Genomic DNA, 26,749 nt, shown 5'->3' on the forward strand with positions numbered 1-26,749 from the left:
TCCCCCCACGTCCCGGGTGAGCCGTGTAGATCCAACCCCGCGATGCCAACGGGCATTCAGGCGTATATATATATACACATACATACATATTTAATGCCCATTTAACAAGATTCAGCTGGAAAAAGGAAGGAAATCCTGCCATTTGCGACAACATGGATGGACTTGGAGGGCGTTCTGCTACGTGAAATGAGTCAGACAGAGAAAGACAAATACTGTATGATCCCATTTCAGTGTGGAATCTACAAACAGCACCCAGAGTCACGGATAAAGAGATCAGATTTGTGGTTTCCAGGGGCAGGGGGTCAGGGAGGAGGGGGACTGGAGGAAGAGGATCAAAAGGGACAAACGTCCAGTTAGGAGATAAATAAGTCCTGGGGATGTAACGCATGGCGTGGTGGCTAGCGCTGGCACAGCTGTGTGGTATAGGGGAGAAGTTGCTAGGAGAATAGATCCTAAGAGTTCTCATCACAAGGGGAAAAAGAGATTTTTTTTCCTTTTTTGGGATGAATCTTTTTTTCCATATCTGTAAGAGGTGATGGGTGTTAAGTAAACTTGTGGTGATCGTTTCACAGCACAGGTTAGTGAGATCGTGCTGTATGCCTTAAATTTACATACTGCCGTGTGTTCATTATATCTCAATAAAACTGGTGGGGGGGCACCTAGATGTTCATATTCACCCCCACACAGGCAAGTTCGCACTCAAGATTTGCTCTCAAACACACACTCACAGACATGAAAATACACACTCTATGTGCAAACTCACAAACCCAAAAAAATCACAGACGATGGCGTGCACACACACACACACACACACACACACAAACACTCGGACATTCAGGTACGCACAGTTTCACCTCAGGACCCAGTCTAGACTTGCTTTCTGAGGACCCAAGTGTCACCACCACTCACACTGCCATCTTTGGCTCCTCCTGGGAATGTCTTGTCTAGCCAGGGTGAGAGGCTTATGGGTCAAGGAAGGGGTTGGGGTTGTACTAAGGGCTTGGACTCCCCCCAGTCTAGAGTCCCTGGGCCCCCAACCCAAAACCCCAGCCCCCCTGCCCTAGCCCCAAGCTCCGATCAGCTGATGCATCTGGCAGCCCCTGGCGAGAGTCTCCGCCCCTCCTGCTGGCAGACCCATCTTGGCAGGGAATCCCAGGCAAGCTCCGGCTTCCTCCCCTTGCTGTTCACCCACACTCTCGTGTGCATGGGCCCCCATGGCTAACTCGGCGCTCAACCACTCCTGGCCAGCCCTCTCCAAGCTGTGGCTGAAGCGGTGGGCCTTCAAGAGAGGTAAGGGGGCGGGCAGTGACTAGCAGGCAGGGCTCCCTGGACAATCTGGAGCCTTTTCTTGGCCCGGGACACAGACTCGGCCTGATCCAGCCCCAAATTCCATGACCCCTAGCTCCCCTAGCACCCACAGAACATCACAGACTTCTGCGGTCCCTCTTACTTCAGAGGAGTCTCCCCAGGCTCAGCCAGGACCTTGTCTCAGGAAGAAAATTTGTGGAAAGAGAATCCACCCCAGAACTCCGTCTGGGTAGCCCGGTGACTTCCTGGGCGTTCCTGATGCTGTTTGCTCCTGGATGGCTACAGGACGGAGGCTCACGGAGTTTGGAGACTCCCAGGGGTTCTGGTAGATGCCTCCCTTGAACACACAGACACTGTCTGGTGGCAACCCCCTCCCAAGTCCTAGGGCCTCAGTTTACCTCTATGGGGGTAAGAGGCCCTCATAGTACATCCCCCAAGGTGTGGGTGAATTGCTTTGGCAAATAGACGCTTCTCCTTAAGTCTCGAGGCAAGAAGATAGCCAGACAGTGTCCGGGGCCACAGGGCGTGGAGCCTCCTGGACATTCTTGTCCCTCTGTGCCTCCCAACTTTGCACAACCCTCCCCCACCCCAGTCAGGCCAGCCCACTGGTCAGCCTCAACAAGTCCTAGCCACTGCCACCTGCATGAGTCAAGTACTGGTCCAGGGTGGCGGTGGGTGTCCGTGAAGGTGGGAGACCAGTGAGAAGATTCCTTAGCTCATTCTCCCCGCAGACTCCGTTTGAGGGCCAAATGGGTAGCAGGCACCCTGCTTGAGTCAGGAAGGAGATGGGAGTATCAGAGGCCCTGGAGGCTGGGTTGGGAAGAGAGAGGGTGGTGTGGAGATCGAGATGCAACAGTAGTGAGAATGATGAGAGCTGCTGTCAGGTGTTGAACCCTCATGATGTTCAGAGAGGTTGAGTGACTTGCTCGAGGTCCCACAGCAAGCACATGCTGGAGGAACCAGGATTTAAGAACAGTTCTATTCCAAGGCTACCTTTGTGGTGTGCTCTAGCCAGCAAACAAAGCTGCCAGTGTGGGCAGCTGGAGGGCCTGGGGAGGGTTTATAAATCCACCAGTGGATGGCAATACCAGAGAACTAGCTCATCAACCAAGGACCACCAAAGGGCTTATCTGTGACCCAGATCCTTACGAAGTTCCACCCACTCCTGGCCTCTCTGCCCAGCCCATATTCCAGCCCAGGCAGACTGAGACTGATTCACAGGCTGACAAGTAGGGGAGTGAGCTGAGGGAACCATCAGTGACTCTTACACCCTTTTATGGCTGGTGCTGCAGGGGCTGATGGTGGAAGAGGCTGCCTGGGACCTAAATCCAGGCTTCTCAGCGTGAAGCATGGTGCTGAGGAGCAGAGTCTTTTCTAACAACGTCCTTCCAGTCTTTAGCCCTCGGGGGTGGGGAGGCAGATAGGCAGGGGCGTTTTTGTACCCCACTAAAGCTCTGCAAATGGTCATCTGGGCACCTAATGGGACTTCCTGGGAAAATGACGGGATTGGATTCGAGGAAGCAAACGAGGCTAAGGAGAGGGTGGTTGGGACCTACAGTGAGGTTCCCCCACTGAATGTGTAAGGAATGCATTTTGTGTCTTAACTCGGTTTCCTTCTTGTCTATCTTCTCTGACTCTATTCTACCCCCCTTCCATCTACATGTCTTCCCCTCATCCCCTCAGAATGCCGTCTCCTGAAGTTAATGCCTCACTGCCTCTAAACACAGCCACACCACCTATCCCAACTACCCATCCATCCATCAACGCATCCATCCATCCATCCATCCATCCATCCATCCATCCATCCTCCCATTCTTCCATCCATCCAACCATCCACCCATCTAACCATTCATCCATCTAACCCTCTATGCATCCATCCATCCACATAGCCAGCCATCCAAGCATCCATTCATTCAGGCATCCCAACATCCATCCATCCATCCATTTATATAAGTATCTACCCATCTAACTATCTATCCAGCCAGCCAGCCACCCATTCATTCATCCAACCATCCAGCCAGACAACTATCCATTCATCCAGCCAGCCAGCTCATTAGCCAACTATCAAATCATCCATCCATCTATCCATCTATCCAACAATTTAATCTCTCACTCATCCAATCATCCACTCATCCATCCATCCATCCAATCATTTATTCACCCACCTGTCCAGTCATCAGCTTACCACAAGATAGCCTGGTGGTCATAAACCCCTGCTTTGGAGTTGGAAACCCCTGGGTTCACATCCCAAATCTTCCTCTTACCAGTATGGTGTGACCTTGGGCAAGTCTCTAAGCCTCAGTTTCTTCTTTTGTAAAGTGGGGACTTGGGGGTTGTTTTAGGATAGAACAATGCAAAATATATGGCAGATTAAACAGAAGGCAAGGCATAAAGGAAATGATCAATACACCTAAGATTTTACTACTTGGGGCTTGGAGATGTAAAAGTGGGACAGACACAGTATTTTCCCTCATGGACCGCATGGTCTGGAACAGGGGTCAAAAAACTTTTTTCTGAAAAGGGCCAGAGAATAAATATTTTCAGCTTTGTGGGTCACATACTCTGATGCAATTACTGAATTCTGCTGTTATAGCATGAAATCTGCCATAGATCATGCATACACAAATAGGCATGACTTCTGCTAATAAAGCCTTATTTATAAAATCAGATGTTGAACCAGATTTGGCCCATGGGACTCCTGGTCTAGAAGGGAACAAGTAAACCAATCACAGAGCAACAGGGTGGTTAAAATTGTGGTTGATGATTGTGTGGGAAAACCCCAGTAAGAATTGTGGTTGTGTAGGGACAGAAATAATGGGAGCTGATTTCAGACAGTGACAGAGGAAAGAAGAAGAGAGGATGGATGGAGAAATGTCCAGGAGGTCACACTGACAGGGCTTGGTGTCCTGAGGGGTAGTGAGCAGGTAAGACTGGTCTCCAGGTTTCTGGCCAGTCACTGGGAAGATAGTGCATTCACACTGCTTTAGGGTCACAGTAGGAGGAGAGAAAACAAATTTGATCCTCACAGCTTGAGGTTGGGGTATGGGTGGGAATACTAGGCAGCAAGACCAGAGGCCACTGGAAATAATGCCTGGGGGGAGAGAATCTTCAACCAAAACCAGAGCTCACTGTGCAACATCAGAGCCAGAGCTCGGTCTGTGAGCAGCATCAGGGTTCAACATGTGGCATTAGGATAGGAACTTAGTCTATGACACCAGGATCAGGACCAATCTATGATAGGATTGGGGCTTAGTCCATGACACCAGGATGGGGCTCAGTCTTTGATATTAAGATTGGAGCTCAGTCTATGACACCAAGATGGGGCTCAATCTCTGATATTGGAATTGGAGCTCCATCCACGACACCAGGATAGGCTCAGTCTGGGACCGGGGCTCAGTCCATGACATCAAGATGGGGCCCAGTCTCTGATATTGGGATCGGAGCTCAGTCCATGACCCCAAGACGGGACTCAGTCTTTGGTATTGGGGTTGGAGCTCAGTCTATGACACCAGGATCAGCACTCAGTCTATGATATTAGGATTGGGGCTTGCTTAGTCCATGACACCAGGATGGGACTCAGTCTGTGATATTGGGATCAGAGCTTAGTCTCTGATAATGGGATTGGAGCTCAGTCCATGACACCAGGATGGGGCTCAGTCTATGACACCTGGATCAAAGTCCAATCTATGACCCTGGGCATCAGGGCTTATAGTCTGTGAAACAAAGATTGGGGTTCAGCATGAGATGCCAGGATGAGAGTTGAGCACATCATCAAAGTCAAGCCCAGCCAGTTCTTGGGTCAGAAACTTCCACAGAAAGAGTAAATTCATCCTTGGCCTTTCACTTTCAGCCTGCAGATCCCAAACCCCCAGGGTTTGCAGATTCAAGGTCTGAGGTTCTGCCTGTGGCTTCCACAAGCTGTCAAGGCCTCAGGCCTACAGGAGACCCCTGCCCAGTGAAAAAGGCAGACCCTTCGGTCTTTCCTGAGACCCCCGGCGTGCTTGGCCAAAGGATGGGACTGACCCTCAAACCAGTTCCTCCTCCTCCTCCAGGCTCACATCAGCCTCCTGGACCCACCCCCACATCTGGTTTTTCTCCTTTACAGCCTGCTTGTTTTGTCCGGACATTTCTCTGAGTCATAGATGCTGCCTTGGCTTCAGGGTGGGGAAGGGGGGGAGATACAAGGCTTAAATGAGGTACAGCAGAGCAGAGTCCCTCAGTCAGCCTGGGAGGGGAGCTGGGAGAGCGGGGATGGTGGAAGCAATGACGTTCTCACACACGGTGCCAGGCCCAGACATCGTCTACCCTGAAAGAAACGGAGCTGAAGGCCATAAGCACCCACCCAATCAAAATTCAGCAAGGGGCCCCGGCGATATTTGGGGGCAACAATTCCATTGAGAAAGAATTCACATATCCTAGGATTCATCCGTTTAATGGGTACAAGTCAATGACTTCCAATACATTAAGTGTTACCCAACCATCACCACAAAGCATTTTAGAACATCCTCATCACCCCAGTAGAAATCCATATCTTCCAGCTGTCCCTCCACGCCCCGCATTCCCCCCACAGCCTCAGGCAACCACGAATCTGCTTCCTCTGTCTATAGATTCTCCTATCCTAGACAGTCTATATAGAGGGACTCGCACAACATGTGGTCTTTGTCAACTGGCGTCTTGACTTACAATGTTTTCAAGGTTGACCCCCCACCTTGTAGCAGGTGTCAGAACTTTGTTTTCGTGGCTGAATACTGTTCCACTGTAGGTCTCCACCACATCTTGTGTCTCTCTCTATTCGTCCATTGGTGGATATCTGGGTTTTTTCCACCTTGACCTTCTAACTATTATAAATAATGCTGCTCATAAGCTTCTGGGCGGACATACATTTTTATTTCCTGGGGGATATGCCCAGGCATGGGATGGCTGGGTCACGTGAGAGCTCTATGATTCTCTTTTTTAAGTGACTGCCACATAGTTTTCCTGTGTCCCGGTGCTTTTGCACACGTGCATGTGCCCACCTAATCCCTTGGCACTCATCTATTCATGAAGTGTGTTTATTTCTGCCTTGGCCATTTTCTGATGTCCTGGTTCAGAGGCCCTGGCAATTTTGTATTCATAAGAAGTCTCCTCCGGATTGTGTATGTTTCAGGGTCCCAGAACTTGGAGCAGTGTTTGCAGGTCCGTAGCCAGGAGGAAAGGGGGCGTGAGCAGGTGCAGACAGCCCTGTTGGGATAAAGGGACACCCTTGATCTTCCCCTCTGCCAGACCCTTTGGAGAATGAAAGGAGGTGTTGTTCATAATCACCCTGGCTCAGCGTGAAGTAGGACTGTCCCCAGCAAACCAGGACCTAGCCATAGGGGACCCAAGCTATCTAAAAAAACATCTGACGTCCCATTCCCCCACCCCATCTCAGCCTCACCTGAAGCCACCATTGCGCCTGTTAAGAACTCGCTGGTCTGGTCCGTCCCTCCATGTATCCCTCCACTGGTCTCCCCTCTCCTCCACCACTACCCACCTCCCAAGCCTCTCCTCCAGGCACTCTCCTGTCCCCTCCCTGGTTTCAGCAGAGCCTGGGATATCTTGAGCGGGGATGGAGGAGTGAAGGGAGTCCAGATGGCAAGGCAACGCTGTGAAATGAAATGCACGTGAGAGAGGCGCTGTAGGTGGGGGGTGGACAGAGATTTCTGGAAGAAATAGAGTGAGGTCTTGAGGCAGGCAGCCTCAGGGCAGGAATGGGGGGGACGGGTCTCATGCAACAGTCCTGCGGGAACAGGCGCAAGGCACAGAAGGAATATCCTGGGGGACTTTGGTGACTGGGCCAAGAGTCTCAGTGTTCTTCCTGCAGGCAATGAGGAACCTCTGCAGGGATTTGAATAGGGGTGACTGCTCTCACTGAGCTGTAAGAAGCAGCGGGGGAGAAAAGGGGGTACCCACTCCTCCCACAGCAGGAGGCTCAGTCCAAGACTTGATACCTCCTGACCTAGACAGCAAGAAAGATGGCCAAGACTGGCCAGGGACCACACACGCTGGGCCCCTTCGCCCTCTGCAAAGCTCTGAAAGGCATCGTCACACCCACCTTCTGGGTGAGGAAACTGCGCCTCAAGCTGCCTTCCACAAGGGGTGGGCAACCATTAGCGACAGGTCCAGACAAGGACACAGTCTGCTTGACCCTAAAGCTCTGGTTTTCTCCTCTATCCCAGGGCACCAAGAGGTCCCTGAAACTCCAAATACAGCATCGGGCAGAGGTAGCCAGAAGTCCCACCATTAGAGACCCTACAAATGTGGGCGCTGGGTGCTTGAATTTGATCTCAAGGACCCACTCTTTTGAATGAGGGCTTTTCTTTGCCAGAGCAGGCATGACCAACCAGCGTCATCTTAAGAGCCCCCTCTGACTAACTGGAGATAGCTGCTGGAGATGCTGTCCCTGGTGGGGGGTGGGGACATCCTAAGGGGGTGACGGATCCACAGGAAAGAGCCTCATGATTGAACACAACTCTCTGCCACAGGCACAGGACAGGGAGGTGATGGCATGTAGGCTGGCTTAAAAGTCATCAAGACCATCTTCCTCCACCAACCCATCTTATAGATGAGAAGACCCAGCCCCAGTGGAGCAGCAGCAGATACAAAACTCAGACCCCCACTCCTCAGCCCTTCCACCTTGGCCCTGACACCTGGTGCCTCCTTTCTCCACAGGGTCCGAGCCCAAGCCATGCGTCCAGCCCTTTGACCCTGAAGTTGCAGCCTCGGCCACCGAGAGCAGCGGCAGAGCCTGGAGGCCCGAGCACCCGGACTTCCCCGGCATGGAGGATACACAGGCAGGTGTCCGATGGCGGAGATGGGCCAGAGCGGATGACACCGGTGGCAGCAAGTACACTTTGTGACACACAGGCACTCAACCAGGCACCTTACGTGCATTTTTTTCAGAAAACTCTCGTTAAAACTTGGCTGAGTGGTTATGATCCCATTTTATAGAAGAGGAGACTGGAATCGTTCTTGGAAAAGGGGAGGGAGGGAGAGATCAGTGGAAGGCAGCTGAACAGATGGATGGAAGAAGGAAGAATTGACAGAGGGATGGATCTATGGATGGGTGGATGGACTGGAGGAAGGAAAGATGGTTAGATGGTTGGGTGGGTGGATGAAACAGGAAGAAAAAGCTTCCACGGGAAGCTCTGAGCTACAGCAGCCCTGCGGAGTGGTCTCGAGTCAGGCTGAGATGAGCAAACAATTAGGTCCCCACATCAATCAGTGGCGGCCTGTGGGCGGCCCAGGAAGAGGTGTGAGTTCCCGGCAGGGGTCTGACAGCTGACAGCCCTCTGCAGGCAGCCCCCCTCCACGCATCGGGGAGGCATGTCTTTACCGGAGTGGGTTGGTGGTGTTTGGCACTGCCCCCCACACTAAGGAAGGAGGGTCTGGGACAGTTAAAGCATATAGCGCAGGGTGCCTGGGTGGCTCAGTGGGTTAAGCGTCTGCCTTCGGCTCAGGTCATGATCTCAGGGTCCTGGGATCGAGCCCCGCATCAGGCTCCCTGTTCAGTGGGAAGCCTGATTCTCCCTCTCCCGCTCCCCCTACTTGTGTCCCCTCTCTCGCTGTCTCTCTCTCTGTGTCAAATAAATAAATAAAATCTTTAAAAAAAAGAAAAAATTCTTGCTCGACCACCAGGCCTGCTAATCCAGCCTGGGTTCCCCCTCTACCCCTCCAGCCAGTAAAGAACTCTTGCCAGTTTTTGGAAATCACCAGGACCTCCCAAGCCTTCAGGCTTCTGAACACTCTGTTCTTTTGATGCCTGGAATGCCCCTGCCTGTAGCTTCTGCCTAGCTGACTCCTATTTGTTCCTCAAGGCTTCACTGGCTGTCGCCTCCTCCAGGAAGACACCCTGGTTGGTTCCTTCCTTCCTTCCCTCCTTCCTTCTTTCTTTTTTACATCTAGTAGGACTTCTTGAAAGTCTGTGGTCTCCTAACTGGTAAGACGTAGATCTTTTCTTTTTCCTTTTCTTTCTTCTTATTTTTTTAAGTAGACTCCACGCCCATTGTGGTGTTTGAACTCATGACCCTGAGATTAAGAGTCCGGCACTCTACCGACTGAGCCAGCCAGGCACCCCAAATGGCAGAGCTTTTTTAAACTATATGAAATGTGACTGATGTGTGAAACTTGGCGAGTTCAAGAGATCACTTACGTGTCATGTGGATGCTATTTTATGTGGTCAGAAATTGGGTTTTTTGGGTTTTATTGTGTGATGGAAGCTGTTTAAAGATTGTCTAACTTTTCCTAATTGAGTTGTACTTAATAGGTTTCTTACACCTTTGATTACTCTGGGTTTCGTGCTTTACAATAGAGGGGATTTTCTTTTTTCTTTTTTCTTTTTTTTTTAAAGATTTTATTTATTTATTTGACGGACAGAGATCACAGGTAGGCAGAGAGGTAGGCAGAAAGAGAGAGAGGAGGAAGCAGGCTCCCCGCCGAGCAGAGAGCCCGATGCGGAGCTCGATCCCAGGACTCTGGGATCATGACCCGAGCCGAAGGCAGAGAATTTAACCCACTGAGCCACCCAGGTGCCCCTAGAAGGGATTTTCTAAGTAAAATTCCAATCCAGAACTCCTGTCCCTTCAGACAGAGCCTGCTGCCCGCCCCCCTCCCGGCCCCCGCTCAGTTCTTCAGCCTGCTTTCTGGAACATTCTATCATACTTGAGTATGACGGCTGGGTTAAACCATCCCTCCCCTGCACCTAGCTCTGGGAGGGCAGGGGATGGGCTGTGTGACCGCATCTGACACAGCCACGGCTCCCTCGGAGGGAGAGCCCTGACCCCCGAAATAGAAGAACAGCAAGCACCGTCAGATCTGCTTCCACTGACCCTGGGCTTGCGATGTGCACACATCATCCCACTGTACCCACACAGCAAGGACTCCTACAAGAAGGCAACCTTGCACCCATTTTTCAGAGGAGAAAACTGAGACCCAGAGAGGGCTTGGGATTTGCCTGAGGTCACGCTGAGCTAGTAAAGGTCATACCAGGGATGCAAACCTTGACTGAGGTTTTCCTACCTTGCGAGCCCCTAAGGGTCCATCTGCCCTGTCATTCGTTTGCTCTTCTGTTCGATACCGATCTTCTTTCTTACCTGATTAAACGGAACCAGAGAAACAACATGCTCGAAGCTGCCTGGTTGTGCCACGCTGGCTAATAGACGATGAACTAAACAACTATTCACGTTTTTAAAAACCAGTTTATCCATGTACTGCCCAATGCTGCACCCAGTAAGCCCTTCTGCAGAGTGAGCATTCCTGGGACATCTCGCCTCTGAGTCTGACAGGTGGAGCCCATCCCCCAAGGCTCCCCAGGATCCATGCAGCAAGAGCCTGGATTTATTGCATCCTCTCTGGGGTGTCAGGGTCAGAATACACTGTTTAGTCAGATGCCTGGAAAGGCCCCCCATTAGGTCGGCTCCCGCCTTTTCTCACCCAGGCCACATTGGAGGAAAGATTTGGGGTCCCCAGCAAAGGATGAGGCTCCCCTCCCCCTTCCTCCCTCAGTGTACCTGCTTCCTGGAGCTAGGACAGCCTGTGCCCGCCACTGCCCACCACCCCTGCCACCCCCAGCTCTGGCCAGGTTCCCACTTCTGCCTCTGGTGAGGGAGGCCAGATGCAGGAGAGGGAGAGGGGGGGCCCGGCCCAGGCCAAGAGGCTGTCCTGACATGTTTATATTTACAGAAGGATAAAAACCAGAGACACAAGGAAACCTTTCAGGCAGTGGCAGAGGAGACAGGAGTCAATAGAGGTTGTCCAGGCACCAGGGATGGGACAGGAGTGATTTGGGGGAAGTGGAGACCCTCCAGGAGGCTGCTGCCCGGGTCACAGGAGGGACAGGCGACCCTGAGCCAGCCGCGACCAGAGACGGAAGAAGAGGGACCGTGGTATATACAGGACAGAGGGAGGATGCGGAGGCAGAGAAGGAGCAACCAGGGAGGTGGGAGGGACAAGGATCAACAGTGCAAAGGAGAGATTCTAGAGAAAGAGAGGTCATGCAAACAGTACGGCACGTGCTCCGGAAGTCAAACCCAGAATTACCGCAGCTCCAACAATCCTCCTTCCCGGTATCTACCCAAAGGCATTGAAAGCAGGGACTGGAACGGGCTCTCTGTACGCCCATGTTCACAGCACACTTCACAACAACCCAGCGTGGAAGCAACCCACGTCCATTGCAGGATAAATGGGTACAAAGAGGAAGGAAGCGGTAAAAACCGTGGAGAGCTCCGAGGGAGCGAGGTGGGAGGGGAGCAGGGGGAGCAGGATCCTGCACAGCTCCTCTTACCCAGCACTTGGCATTTTCGACTTTGCATTGGATGCTTCTCTGTAAATCCCCCATGCCAAGCATTAGCAGGGGGCCTCCCTGTCCTCCCTCACCTAAGGACAGGCCCTGCCTAGCCAAATGGTCCAGGGGTAGGGTGGCAAGATGGAGCAAATAAAATGATAGGACACCCAGTTAGATTCGAATGTCAAATAGTGCAATGTTTTGGGATTTACTTACACTAAAAAAGTACTTGTTGTTTATCCGAAATCCAAATTTAACCGTCATCCTGTATTTTGTCTGGCAATCCTATCCCAGGGATTTTTTTTTAAAGTTTTTTTTTTAAGATTTTATTTCTTTATTTGACACACACAGAGAGAGAAAGAGAGCATAAGTGAGGGGAGAGGCAGAGGGAGAGGGAGAAGCGGGCTCCTTGCTGAGCAGGGAGCCAGATACAGCGCCTCATCCCAGGACCCTGGGACCATAACCTGAGCCAAAGGCAGACACTTAACCAACTGAGCCACCCAGGAGCTCCCCCTAAAGACTTTATTTGTTTATTTGAAAGAGAGAGAGCAACACTGGGGGGAGGTACAGAGGGAGAGGTGCCCCAGAGGATGTTTTTAAAAATCACATTTATTGGGCGCCTGGGTGGCTCAGTGGGTTAAGCCTCTGCCATCAGCTCAGGTCATGATCTCAGGGTCCTGGGATCGAGCCCCACATCGGGCTCTCTGCTCAGCAGGGAGCCTGCTTCCCCCTCTCTCTCTGCCTGCCTCTCTGCCTACTTGTGATCTCTGTCTGTCAAATAAATAAGTTTTTTTTAAAATCTTTACAAAAAATAAAAGAAAATCACATTTATTAACATCACCACCTATCTAGCTAGCTAGTTATTTATTTATTTATTTATTTATTTATTTATTTATTTATTTATTTTAAAGTAATCTCTACACCCAACATGGACCTTGAACTCATGACCCCAAGATCAAGAGTCGCATGCTTTGGACTCCTGGGTGGCTCAGTCGGTTAAGCATCCGACTCTTGGTTTCAGCTCAGTTCATGATCTCAGGGTGCTGGGATCCAGCCCTGCATTGGGCTCTGTGCTCAGTGTGATGTCTACTTAAGATTCTCTCTCTCCCTCTCCCTCTGCTCCTCCCCCTGCACTCACCTATGTTTTCTCTCTCTCTCTCTCTCTCTCTCTCTCTCTCTCTGTTTCTAAAATAAATAAATAAACCTTAAAAAAAAGTCACATGCTCTACCAACTGAGGCAGCCAGGCACCCCTCTTGTAGGTCTTTTGTAGAGTCCATGGCGGGGCATATCCCCTCAGTAGCCCCTTCAGGCCACCAATTGGGACAGTCCATTGAGGGCTGCCTGAGACCACAGACATCCTGGGGCCACGTCTCAGTATTGGCTTTGCAGGGAGCAATGGGAGAGGCTCACCCACTCTCCTACCCACCAAATCCTCTCTGAGGTCTGTCCCAACAAAGGTCTGGACAAGGAAAGTCCCCAGGGAGCAGATCACGACAGCCCAGAGGAAGAACATCTTACCCTAGTCTCAAGGAGTCAGGAAGACAGCCTGGAGGGCATGCCCAAGCTGGCTTTTGAAGGATGAATAGGAGTTCTCCAGCCAAGCTGTATGTGGGCTGGGAGAAAAGGTTTTCCAAGGAGAGGAAAAGGCAAGTTCCCTGGCTAGGGGGAAAAAAGGCAAATAGAATGATTTGGAGGGCACAAGAGAAGAGAAAAGGGATAGGAGAAGGAGAGAGACAGGAGAGAAAGAGCATAGGGCTTGCATCCAAACAGACCTGAGTTTGAGTCCGGCTCTGCCGTTGGTTGGCCCTGTGATCCAGGGTGGGTCTTCCTGCCTCCCTGAGCCTCAGTCTTCTGATCCGGAAAGTGGGTTAACAATGCCCCCTTATGGTGGAGTGACTGTGGCAATAAGGATAAGGCCTGTTTAGTTTGGGGTGGCAGGGTGGCAGTGTGTTGGCGGTTGGTGGCTGCCACGTGGTCAGCCACATCTGTGTGTCTTCAGTGTCTGACGGGGCCTGGCACACTGCTGGCGGTCTGAGGCTACAGAGGGGCCAGAAGTGGAGGCGGCTGACCCTGTAGCCTTTTGTAATGTGCCCCCTGAGCTCCTACCTGTCCAGGAGGGAAAGGGAATGGCTTAAGCGCTCTGGGGTGGGAAGGAACAGGGCCAGGAACAGTGGACGGGAGCCAAGTGAGTGGTAGAGCGCAGGGTCCAATACTGTCCTTATTTAACATTTTGGTAACTCGTTGGCCCAGCGTGGATCTCCTCGCATTACCCGACTTTAAAAAACATACGGCACTAACCTGATTGTTCTGGATTCCTGAATGTGAGGGCACACCCTCTGAGTTTGTGCCTGAGGCGGGGTCCTGACCTGCCAAGATGCCCCACACTGCCCAGGGACATGACTGGGAGACCTGAAATGGCCTGAAATTCTGCATTAGCGTCCAGAATAACTTAGGCCTGCGCAGCTGCATTCGAAGACCTTGAACAAGCCAGGTCAGGGGCAGGGCTGAGGTCAAGCCCATTAGAGGGAATGTCAGCAGTGAGGTTACTTCGGGTAGAAGCCCAGACCTCCAGCCCCTTTTCAGGAATGAGGCCTTGAAGGCCCAGGTTAGACAGAGTGCTGGGGGGACTACCCCTATTCCACCCCACCTGCCAGGAGCAGGGCGCTGAGCCCAACTTGGACAGGAGGGGGATGGGCAGGGACTCGGTGCCCGGGGTGTCTGCAGTCATTGGTCAATGCCTTCTTCTCCCCTCCCCCAACACCGGCCAACAGGAGGATGGTGTGCCTGGGCAGCTTGGGGACAGCATGGAGGACCTCAGCCTGGACTTGGGGGCCCTGCAGTGCAGTGAGTATCTCCAGGATCTGGGCCTTGGGACCTTTTCCCACAGCCAGCCTGGGGAAGCCAGGGACAGCGGTCCCCCCAACAAAGAGGCCGGAAGAGCATCGACCTTGTCCAGCTCCGCGAAGTCCCAGGGCCTGCCTCGGAGACGCAGCTGGGAGAGGTCGCGGAGCTGCTCCGAGAGCTGGCAGAGGTCAGTGCGTTTCGCCAACAGCCTTCCGTGACACACCCCTAGGACAGGGCAGTGCCGCACCCCTGCGGGCACACAGTCCTCATGCGCAGGCCAGCACCTGCACTCTGAGTGAAAGCACACGCCACCCCAAAATGAAGACTGTGGGCTCATGCTGCGGGCACGCACAATCCCAAATGTGCACACATGCCCTGCAGGCTCGCACACTCACCCCATCCAACCCATACAGAAAAGCCTTCGTGTGCGACGAGCACGCGGGGGTGGACAGACCCACAGATGCACTTGTGATTAAAACGCAGACGTGTGCTTGATTCCACACTCAGTAGGAGGCCGAGGCAGACCGCCCCCACCTGCCTCCCTTAACACCCTCCCCAACTCACTGCAAGTAGAAATCCAATCTGATTTTTCTGCCATTCAAAGATGTTCAAAATGTGTCCACCATTCAAAGACATGGATCTCCCTGCAAATTCCCCAGCAAGGCTCCCCCGATGACCCCTGTGATAGAGGGAACCGAACACGCCTCCAGATTCTGACCACTCCTCCCTGCCCCAGAAGGATCACCCTGTGGGTCCCCCCAGGCCCCTGGATGCTGGTGCTGGGACAACTGCTGATAGAAGAGACACCCTGAAGACCTGCCTTCCTCATTTCTTCCACCAGGCTCAGCCCTGAGGCATCGGCTGTGAAGGAGGGGCCCTGTCTCCCTCGGACGCTGGCCAGCCTTGCTCTGAACCTGCCGGGAGAGGACCTGCAGGCCTGGACCCAGGAGTGTCTGTCTGGGGGTGCGACCCCAGTAGAGCACCCAGGCAAGGTGGGTACAGCCTCCAGCCACCTTGATAGTGGCACAACTCTGGGCCCAGGGGCCAGCGTGGCGGATGGGAAGGAGCTCCTCACCGGTAGCTGGTGGGACTTACCCGTCAGAGCAGGGCTGTCCTTGGGGTACCCCAAGATTAGGGAGTCCTCGAGTACTGAGAGTCCAGCCCCAGACTGAGGGTTCTTTGCTGGGGTGGGGGGCCAACAGGAGGGGATCCCCAGTTACAAGTACACCCCATGATCCGGGGGTTGAGGGAGATCGTCTCGGCATCTTTGCAGCTAGAAGGAAGCCCCGCTCGCTCCTGGCAGATCTCGTCTCAGGTCTGCGATCCCAGCCTCAAGGGCTGTAGCCTGTGCCTGGGGCATCTTCGCCCAGGACCATGACCTGGGGGAGCAATCCCTGATGGGCTGGAATCTGGAGCTCAGAGTTTTAGGGCTCCAGCCCACAGCTGGGGACGTCCTTGGCCAGGACTGCAACCCATGGCTGGGGAAGGTATGGCTCCAAGCTTCAGCTGCTGCTACAGAGGTCCAGCCCCGTGCCCTGGGCTGAGCGGAGCCCCTACCTGCGGCTGGAGGTGGTGGCTGTGGACCCTTCAACTGGGGAGCTTGCCGGCCCCCCTCACTGCCTCCCTAGCTTAGCGAGATGCTTATTCCCTGCAGGAATGTGACAGCCCTGAGAAAAGAGTGAGGTCACGGTCCGTTCCCGCATCCTTCGATGAGATCAGCTCCCTGGAAATCTCTCCGGCTTTGGACGTGCCCAGTCCAACTGCTCAAGGTAGCCCAGCCAGGGGGGTGGGGAGGGTTCCCGCATTCAAACCAAAAGGGTGGGGGTTTCTGCTGAAGGGGGTCCCTGGATGGGGCCCCAGATGGGCCTGAGAGAGGAAAGACCTACTGATGGGGGGCAGGGACATGGGCAGGAACTGGGCATGGGGGGGCAGGGGGCATGGGCAGGAACTGGGCAGAATTCCTGGGGTGGGGGTTGGGGGCGTGTGAAGGGAGAGAGGCATCCAGCACCTGCCTCTCCCCTTCCCTTTCCCCATCCCACCCCCATCCAGCCCCGGTGGACTGCACCACTACAATCCCTTTGCTACCCTAGGGCTCATCTTCTGTCTCTACCTCTGTCCCCTACTTTATGTCTCTCCTTATCTCTGGATCTCTGTCCTAACAGCTTGTGTCTCTCTGCTTTCAGAGGGACCTGAAGTCTATAAACCCAAAGCTACCACTTTTCAGTAAGTCTCTGAGTCTGCGGCTTTCTCTGTAAGAATCAGGGGTGCCCAAGTGACTCTGTCTGTTGAGTCTCTGACTCTTGATTTTGCTTCAGGTCGTGATCTCAGGGTCATGAGATGGAGCCCCAGGTTGGCCCTGCGCTCAGCTGGGAGTCTGCTTGAGATTCTCTCTCTCTCTCTCTCCTTCTGCCCCTCCCCATCCCGCTCTCTCTATAAAATAAATAAGTAAATCTTAAAAAGAAAATAAAGAAAGGAACAACAAACACATCTCCTTAGGGCTCCTTGGAGGGTCCACAGGGTACACGAGCAAAGCCCTTGGCACGTTGTCCACCATCTTGAGACCCAGGGGTGCGCCCCCGACACTGGCTCTCTGCCCTCTTGGTGCCTCTCCCCACCGAACAGCAGCCCCATCGGGAAGGTCTCCAGTTGTGCCGGATGGGTCACTGGGGACCCAGGCAGGGCTGGTCTGCCCCAGAGTCCCCTCACGCCTGTGTCTCCTGGGGTGGGGGCTGCTTCCAGGTTTGGAGCCCCCGGTGCTGGAGTGCATGGAAAAGGACCACGTGGAGCCTGAGCATGTGTGAGTGTCTCCCTGACGGTAGGGAGGGGACCCAGGGGACAGCCGCAGGGTCCTGGCTGGGGTCCCACCCCAACCCCCCATAACCTAGGGCTTCTGTCCCACACCATCCTTATCCCAGAGGAGACACCTAGGCCTCTCAGAAGGGTTCTCAATAAAGCATCAGGGGACGGGTCGGGTCTCCCAGTCAGGGTCTGCATCAGGACCAGGGGGCCTGTTTGGGCAATCATAGCTCGTCTGGGGGAACACATCTATGACCTGGGGCACCTGTGAGCTGTTTTTACCCACACTGCCCCCTGCCCCCTGCCCAGGCTGATTGTCCAGCAGGTGCTTCAAGAACTTCGGCAGTACCACGGGTAAGTGGGAAGAGGGACAGGTGTGAGGGAGCAGGGGTGGGAAGATAGATGCGGAGGACAAGTATGGGGGAGAAGCGGAGGGGGACAGTACAGTGTAGGAGTGGACAGGTGGGGGAAAGGCGTGAAGACAGGGAGAGAGGGGAGAGAAACAAGGACAGGAGGGGTAGGGGGGAGGGACTAATGTGGGCAAGCAGAAGGGACATGAGGCGGGAAGGAGCGAGGCCATGACGTACCTTCGCACAAATGAGAAACGGTGCCTCTTTCCCAAGACACGGCCATTTGCTAGAAAATCTTCCTGACATGCCGATGTTGTCTGACCAAGATGGGTTGCCCCCTTCTGCTAGAAAACCAGTCACAGTGACCATGGAGGGAGCACACAGTGGGAGGGATGGTGAGGTCTCCAGGGGGCACTGGGGGGAGAGAGAAGGCAGGAGATGGGGCAGCTGGGGAAGGAGAGGCCGCTGACCCAGGGGTCTGTCCACTCTGACCCTGCAGGGCCCGGCAGAGGGCTCGCTTGTCAGGCAGCCCCGGAGGAGCCCACTCCAACCTCACCTGGTTCGAGTTCCTGTCTGAGTAAGTGTGCGGAGCTACCACAGGGGGGGCGCTTTGGGCTGGGGCTTGCACTGATCTGCACCCGCTTTCCCGCTTTCCCGCTTTCCCGCAGCCCTGAGCTGGGGTCGGGAGGTGGAGCCCAGTCCCCTCCCTGGAACTGCCAGGGCAACGGTGGTGGTGGGGCCTGGGGAGGCTCCTCTTGCATGCTGGGAAGGCAGAGGAAGACTTCCTGGAGGAGGTGACGGCTTGAGCTGGTCTTCAATGGAAGAGTAGGAGTTTGCCAACCCATGGAGAGGAGTATAGGGGAAATAAAGAGGCGCCTTCCTGGAGAAAGGGCAAGGCCTGAGGAATGGTGTCAGGTGGGGCTGGGAAGAGGGAAGGGGAGGGAAGTCAGCAGAGGCCAGATCACCTCGGTGACATTAAGGAGCACCATTCTTCAGTGACTGATGATGGGGAGCACAGGCAGGGCTGGGGGCAGGCAGGGGCTGCAGCCTGGAGGGGTGGGATCTCCCGCCAGTGAAGAGGTTCTACAGGCGCTGGGTTTGTTGGCTGCTGATATTATAATGAATACAGCTGATCCTTGAACAATGCAGGTTTGAAATACACGGGTCCACTGATACGTGAATTTTTTTTTCAACAAATAGAATATAGGGCTGTAAATATATTTTCTCTCCCTTATGATTTTCTTAATGACATTCCCTTTTCTCTGGCTTACTTTATTGTTAGAACCCAGTACCTAATACCTATAACACATAGGATACATGTTCATTGACTGTAGACGTTATCAGTAAGGCTTCTGATCAACAGCAGGCGATCAGTAGTTACACTGTGGGGAGTCAGAATTTATACATGGATTTGTGACTGTGCAGGGGGTTGGGGACCCTAACCTCTATGTTGTTTAAGGATCAACTGTATTTATTAAATGAGGGGGTACCAGTAATCCAGGAGGGGCGTGACAGTGATCTGGGGCTGGAGTGTTAGGGGAAAGAGGGGAGCAGGATTTGAGAGATATCCCAAAGGAAGAATGAGTAAGATTTGTAAGCTGATTAGATATAGGGGTTGGGGTGAATCAGAGGGAGGAGGCAGAAATGGACAGAGCCAGGATATCCAGCCTTGCCCACTGAGGGACCCCAAGCTCGAGACCACATTGCAGTTCCCTCTGTAAACCGAGCCCCATAGTTCCTGGGACTTTGCAAATATTCATAAATGTTTGTTGAGTGAATAAGTGAGAAGCAGAAGAAGAGAGTTGAGAGACCACAGAAGAGAAATAGGACTAGGGGGGGGCGGAGAGGAGACAAATTCCAGGTGGGGTCCAGGAGCAATTGGCAGGACAGGCTGAAAATGGCCCTCTGGCCCTGCTGTCCCCCCTCGTTCATCTTTCCTTCCCTTAGGAGCGAGGATGGCGCCAGCAAGATTGAGCGGAGTAACAGAAGCACCAGGGTAAAGCGCAGATTGAGCTCCCTACGTTGTCGGGTCACCAGGCAGAAGGAGAAGGTCAGGGGGCTGGGCCAGGGACAACCTCCCTCTACTTTCTCCAGTTTTTCAGTACTCCCCCAGCCCTGGAGCCCCATGATTCGAGGTAGGTCTGAATGCATGAGGCGTTCTAAGGTTCACCTCTGTCCCCCACAGGGGAAGAGCCCAGTGGTTCTAAAGGACAAGGGTCAGGATGCTAGAGAGAAGAAGGAATGTGTCAATGGGCACCAGCTGGCACAAGGGACCTTCCTTGGCCACTCCAGCTGCCCCCTTTGTGGCAAACCCTTTCTGAGCTCTGGTAAGTCCCGTGGCTCAGCCCCAGCCCTCTGGGTGGCAGCCACTTTCTCTCCTTCTCATTCTCTCACGTGGCCTCCTTTGCCTGTTGCGTCCTCATCCCATTTCTCACCCTTGCTGGAGGCTGACCTCGGCTCCCCTGGAGAGCTCCAGGTCCCTTAAAGGCAGGGACCATGTGGTTACCTCAGGGCCACGAAACACCTCTAAATCTCAGCTTTTGTCACTGCAAAAACTCCAGGCGGTGTATTAGTCAGCTAGGGCTGCCTCGCAAAATACCGCAATCCGGGTGGTTCCAACAGCAGAGCTGTCCATTTCACCCTTGAACAGTGCAGGGGTTCAGAGACGCTGACGCTCTGCCCCCCATACAAACACAGTCAACGATCCACATACAACGCTTAACTATCTTGACACAACAGAAGAACTCCTCCCACCACCCCCCCCAGAGGGGGTGGGTAGCCCCTTATTCCCCTTGACTTTTAATTTAAGAATCACAGAAAAGTGGAGAGAGCAGAGAGGGTCCCCTTCTGACTTTCACCCGGATTCCTGTCGTGGTGGCATTTTCCATGACCACACCACCTATGTCGCAACTCAGGAATCAGCATTATACCGTATTATTGCCTCATGTGTCCCCAAGGTTTCTTTCCCCTTTTGGGTTCTCTGTGTTTCCAGACGTAACTCAGAATACTGTGTTCTCTCTCATCATCCTGTCTCCCTCGTCTCCCTGGTCCGTGAGGTTTCTCGGTCTTTCCTTATTGTTCGTGACCTTGACAGTCTTGAGAGGTATTAGCCGGATGTCTAGGACAATGCCCTCCCGCCGCCCCCAATCTGGGTTCATCTGGTGTTTTCTCGTAATTAGGGTTATGGGTTTGGGAACCTTCTTGCCTCATCCGAGCAGGGGGTAAGTGCTTTGGATCTCACATCCCTGAGGATATGAACCCTCATTCCCTGGTTGAGACAACCTCTGCCAGGTTACTGTTCTTTCCCTCTCCCTACTCTATCTGGAAGCGAGTGGCTCAATCCAGCCTTCTCGCAGGGGTGTAGAAGTCAAGCCCCCACCTCCTAGAGACAATATTCGACTTTCAGGACAGCCGTTTGAGGTCACAGAAGACTGGAGTTAGTGTAAAGGAAAATACGTGGATTGCCCTTAGCGCGGTGCCTGGTACAAATGGGCAAGGGTAGCGCTCATTGTTACTGTTATCATCCTTCCCCTGGGCTGCTGAGTTAAAGCAAGCAGCTAACTCACAGACCCACAACCCTGGGCTTTGACCTCAGCTCCCAGACTTGTGTAGGAGGCCCGTGGGGCCAGATCAGCTGTGGCTCACTCCCGACAGGCTGAGAGCAGGCACCTCCCAGGTATTACCAGCTACACGCCTATCACTACTGGAGGTATTCAAAGCCAGATGTTACTGTCTGTCCCTTAGAGGAAACAGCCCCACAGTAAGTTAAACAGAACAGGGAATGAGTCACACTCCAGGAAATTATGGAAGGTGGGTCACCAGGGCGGAGCTGAGATGCTTTCCCAGAGACCAGCCCCGCTGACAGAACACCGTTCCAGTGTTCTTCTTCTTCTTCTTCTTTTTTTTTTTTTTTTTAAAGATTTGATTTATTTATTTGAGAGAGAGAGAGCGCGCTCGAGCAGGTGGAGTGGCAGAGGGAGAGGGAGAAGCAGAGAAGCAGACTCCCAGGTGAGCCAGGACGATGGGATCATGACCTGAGCCAAAGACAGACATTTAACTGACTTAGACACCCACACACCCCTCCAGACAGTCTCATTACTGGCCTTGACCTCTGAGGTTCTTCATGATCTGACCTCCGCCTATCTGTCCACTTTTCCCTTCCACTACTCAGCCACCATGAAGTCTCGTGGCTGCTCACACGCACCTGCACCTTGCTCAGTGCTGTTCCTGGAAGTCCTTTGGCCACCTAACTCTTACTCACCCTTTAGAACAAAGCCAGGGCCACCTCCCCCAGGAAGCCTGGACTGTGAATGGGGTGACTATATCAGTGTCTGAATGTCTCTTGGGCCAGGTGCTCTCAGCCAAGAGGACGTTGGCAATTATCTGGAGGCATTTTTTGTTGTTGTTGTTGTCAGGACAGGGGTACTGCTTGCCTCTAAGTGGATAGAGGCCAGGGGTGCTGTTCATCATCCTCCAATACACAGAACAGCCCCCATCAACAAGTGACTATCCAGCCCCCGTTGTCAGGGTGCCAAGACTAAGAAACGCTGCCATAGACTTATATTCTGTGTCTCCTTAGCTCTTGTCAGAGTCCCTGGCCCACGAGAAGGGCATACTAAATGCACAATGGAAAGAAAAAAGAAAGACAAGAGACACCTCTTCTTGTTGCCAGGCTCCTTCATAAAGTTGGTTTCTATATTTAGGGGAGAACTATGTCACCCTGAAGGTTTCTGTGACCAAGGTAGCTATAGCAATAAGGATCATGCTGCTTTTCCTGCTTAAAATCTTGGATGGCTCCCCACTGCCTTTGGAATAAAGTCCCAAAGTCGTAGGCACTCAGAGAGTGAACATTTACACATCCATCAAGACCTCAAAAGTCTCTGTGTGAGGTTTCTGACCTCTGATGAAGCCGTCCTTACGCTTCTGGAAACTCCAATTTCCTGGATGTGCTCCCTCTGTAGACCATGACAAAATGGACTTAAACTGGAGGCAGGTTCCTGGGGACTCTGCCATCCGGTTTCTGAAGTGAGGGCTCTCGGCCACAGATTGTGGGTGGGTTTTTTTTTGTTTTGTTTTGTTTTTTGTTTTTTAGATTTTATTTATTTATTTGACTGAGAGAGACCACAAGCAGGCAGAGAGGCAGGCAGATAGAGAGGAGGAAGCAGGCTCCTTGCTGAGCAGAGAGCCCGATGCGGGGCTCTATCCCAGGACTCGGAGATCATGACCTGAGCCGAAGGCAGTGGCTTAACCCACTGAGCCACCCAGGCGCCCCAGATTGTGGGTGTTTTGAAGTGAGTCTGGCTTGGACAGATCTCGGCCTGGTCGACTTGAATCTGGTGAAAGAGGTGTTTGGCTCCTCTACTGGGCACTGCCCAACGGTCTCACCAGTGGCCAACCCGGGTTGGAACAAGCAGCCTCAGAGCTGGGAAATCTGGTGGCACCTGAGGGGGTGGCAGCAATGGGGGAGGCATCTGGCATGTCGGAAAACACCTGTTTGGGGGATGGTCTGGCATGTATTTTAGACTCTGAATACCTGTGTGGGGGTATCTGACAATATCTGTATTGGGGGTATCTAGTGTGTGTTTTGGGGGACTATGTAAAGGTTTCCGAGTAGGGTCTCTGATATGTTTCTATCTGGGGGTATCTGATGGCTCCTGGGTGAAGGCGTCTGGTACTTTGGGGTATTTTGGCATGTTTTTCAGATTCTGAACACTTCAGGGTAACTGACAGATCCAGACGAATGTCCTAATCTGACCTTTTCGAGGGTACCCGAAAGCATGTTTTGAGTATCTGATGGCACCCGCCTGGGTGTCTAGCATGTGTCAGGGGTATCTGGTACCCACGTTGGGCTGTCTGGGGCCACCTGAGAGGAGTATGGCTGATCTGTCTAGCTTCCTATAACCTGCACAGCCCCTTCTTCTCAGGCGACGGGCCTGTTTTCGCCATCGCCTGCACGCTGCCCTCAGACTTCTCGCCCCAGGCTCAATCCCCCTAGCCACGCCCAGGCGCCCGCTGATCCCCCGCTCCAAGCCCCCCTGATTCCCTCAAGACGCCCCCCATCCCCGCTGACCCGCCCCCGAGGATCGCCCTCACCCCCTCCGCAGGGACCCTCCCGGCTAAGTCCACGGGTCCCCCACAAGGCCGGGAGGAGATCCTCTCCCGACCCCTCCCGCAGGGTCAGCTAGAAACAGCCCACAGTTCCCCGGACCCGCAGACCCGCGGCCACGCCCCCTCCTGGCCACGCCCTCTGACCCGCCCTCAGGGCGGGGACACGCACGCGCAGCTCGCGCGCGCGGCTTCCCGCTTCCGGCCTGGGGCTGAGGGTTGCTGTGGATCCGGGGAGGCCGGGCGGCAGCGGTGGTGGCGGCGAGCGGCCTGCGGGGGACCGGGCTGAGGTGAGGGCAGCGGGGCGGGCCCGAGGAGAAAGGAGCTCGGGAGGGAGACCTCGGGCCCCGGGAAGGCGCCGTCGGGCTCCGGGGGCGGCCTCTGGTGCGGGATCCCCGGGGCTGCCTCAACCTCGGGTCGGGCCCCCGTGGACCCTCCGAGCCGGCGGGCGGGTCCTGCAGCTCAGGCTGCCCCTTCAGTGCGTCTGGGCTCTGACTGGCGAATGCAGGGGTGCAGACGGCGCCCCCCGGCGCCCACCGGCGCCATCCGAGTTCCAGCCCTTGGGGCGGTGCAGCCTCCCCAGGCGCCGGAGAGGGAGGTCACCGGGCTCGAGGTTCAGGAGCGCCCGGGGCAGGACCGGGGATGTCGTGATAACCGTAAACAGTAACCAGCGCCGTGGTGCTTGGGCCTCTGCGGAGAACTCACTCCCTGAGTGGACCCCCTCGGTGCTGGGGAGCTTTGGGATAACAGCTATACGGAGCGCGCGGGCTTTGGATCTTCCGTTGCTGGTGCGGGGCAGCTTTTGCTGCAGGGAGAAACCAGAGGCCCTTGATCCTTGCTTGGTTTGTGGTTGTTTACTTCCCCGTCTTTTTCACCTGTTGCTCGGTTGAGATGGAAGCCCTAGGAGAGATGGCTGGCGCAGAGTGCAAACAGTTTTGTTGGGAGGGAAAAAAAAGTTGTCTCTAAGTTGTACCGTGGAAGCAAAGGACACAACTACCCGCCCCCCGCCCCGTGAGCCTCATTCAGGGAGAGTGGCACTCCAGCCAGAAGCCTTAAAGCCCCTTTTTTCTTCTTGTTGGGTAGAGAGAGTTCAGGACACCATGAACAGCTCCATGGCCAAGGGCGATTTGGGATTGATTTTGCAGGTATCTGGGTGAATGATTAATCCTGAAGCTGCGTGGAGTAGTGTCAAGAGCTCAGGCTTGAGTGTCAGATAAGCTCTGGGTTCTGGTCCCTGTTCCACCACATCTTAGCCATATAACCTGGCTAAGCCTCAGTCGCCCCACCTTTAAAATGGGCATAAGGATTGGGTAGAGAGTCCATGAGGTAATATGTCTTAAGTGCATAGCAGACAGAGTGGCATATAGTGAAGGCTCAGTAAATGTTGTATATTCTGTGTCTATGTACATGCCCCCAGACCTGTATGTTTAGGCTGACATTGCAAATAATAAAGAGTCTGGAAAACTTAAACATCGTGGTTGTTGTTTGGACGGGGTCAGAGTGTACGCCTTATCAGTCGTTTGCTGTCTTATGGGTCAAGCCCTTTTGAGAAGAAGGTTGTTCTAAAGCTAGTAAGAGCATAACGCCGGAAGGCGTAATAAATTCAGTCCTTGTAAACATAATTTGTTTTGGGTTTACGCAGCTTATTTTATTTTTAAATGGCATGCATAGAGAAATGGAAAAAGCGATAAAAGCGATCCTTCTCTCTCTCTCTCTCTCTCTCTCTCTCTCTTTTTCTCAGTTGACTTGAAAATGCCTCCACTTTGAAAGCTCGAGTGGCACGTACATTGTTTCTGGCATCAGCTGTGTTATAATTTTCATTCTTGTCACACAGTAGCAATTACCACTGGCTGCAGGGCTATTACCCTTGTCACCAGCCTCTGGAACTAGGGCTGTGGTCACCAGCTGTGCCTCCCTGGGTGTTTACCTACCACATGTTCAGCATATTTCTGATCCTTGTGTCAAGGTCTCCTTAGTTCTTCCTCATTCACCCTAGGTCCTGTTTCCATTTCTTCAAATTCCCTCTAAGACTTCCAGAACCTTTTCATCTTGGCTCTCTTAAGTAATTTAAAACTTTACACCTAGGCCAAAGGATTTGTTTCTTTGTTATTTATTAGTTGAGTTCTACTGCACCCCACCCCACCCCCCTGTGCCAAAAGTGGTGGGGAGCTGCTGTGTTTTGAAAACCCTTTCTTCAGGTGCAAACTAATTCCTCTCACAGCTCCGGAGCTGCCCGTAGGAATTTTCTGGAGGAGGAATGTGACGGATGGGGGAGGGGGCGAACTGGTGAAAATAATGTCCTCAGTGAAAGGGCCCTTGCTGCGATGCTTAATTTTTGTTTTTAAAATTGCCCTTGAAGGGGCACCTGGGTGGCTCAGATGGCTAAGCATCTGCCTTCATCTGCCTTCGGCTCAGGTCATGATCTCAGGGTCCTGGGATCGAGCCCCACATCAGGCTCTCTGCTCAGTAGGGAGCCTGCTTCCCCCTCTCTCTCTGCCTACTTGTGATCTCTCTCTGTCAAATAAATAGAATCTTTCAAAAAAAAAAAAAATTGCCCTTGAAGTATAAAATTCAGCTTGCTTCCTTCTCCCCTCTTGTTCTGAGTTAGTTTTCAAGGGAAAATCAAGTTGCACTTGGTTGTGTTCAAAGTAGCAAATGCACAAGATGATTTACATCATATCTTGAAAAAAAAAATGTTGCCAAGATTTAACTAAGAATATACATTGAATACATCGTGGGTGGTTACATTTTAAACTCATGCCACTCCTCTTTTTCCCTTAATATAGCAGCTTTATTGAGCTGTAATTCACATACCATAAAATTCACCCTTGGGGCGCCTGGGTGGCTCAGTGGGTTAAAGCCTCTGCCTTCAGCTCGGGTCATGATCTCGGAGTCCTGGGATTGAGCCCCACATCGGGCTCTCTGCTCAGTGGGGAGCCTGCTTCCTCCTCTCTCTCTGCCTGCCTCTCTGCCTCCTTGTGATCTCTGTCTGTCAAATAAATAAATAAAATCTTAAAAAAAAAAAATTCACCCTTTTAAAGCGTG

General features: G+C 53.1%; 1 protein-coding gene across 1 annotated transcript in view; it reads left to right on the plus strand.

Moving 5' to 3' along the window:
- LOC111161799 (Rho/Rac guanine nucleotide exchange factor 18) overlaps positions 1–26,749 on the plus strand; it is an 80,141-nt gene that overhangs the window by 1,957 nt on the left and 51,435 nt on the right. Inside the window, 9 exon segments of the mRNA XM_022525767.1 lie at positions 7,999–8,120; positions 14,381–14,640; positions 15,295–15,445; positions 16,108–16,222; positions 17,193–17,250; positions 17,559–17,603; positions 18,099–18,176; positions 19,547–19,649; positions 19,785–19,926. Coding sequence (XP_022381475.1) covers positions 8,106–8,120; positions 14,381–14,640; positions 15,295–15,445; positions 16,108–16,222; positions 17,193–17,250; positions 17,559–17,603; positions 18,099–18,176; positions 19,547–19,649; positions 19,785–19,926 — 967 coding nt within the window. The 5' untranslated portion in view covers positions 7,999–8,105.

Source organism: Enhydra lutris, unplaced genomic scaffold, assembly GCF_002288905.1.
Source record: "Enhydra lutris kenyoni isolate GAN:26980312 unplaced genomic scaffold, ASM228890v2 scaffoldscaffold86, whole genome shotgun sequence".
NCBI classification, from domain to species: Eukaryota; Metazoa; Chordata; class Mammalia; order Carnivora; family Mustelidae; genus Enhydra; species Enhydra lutris.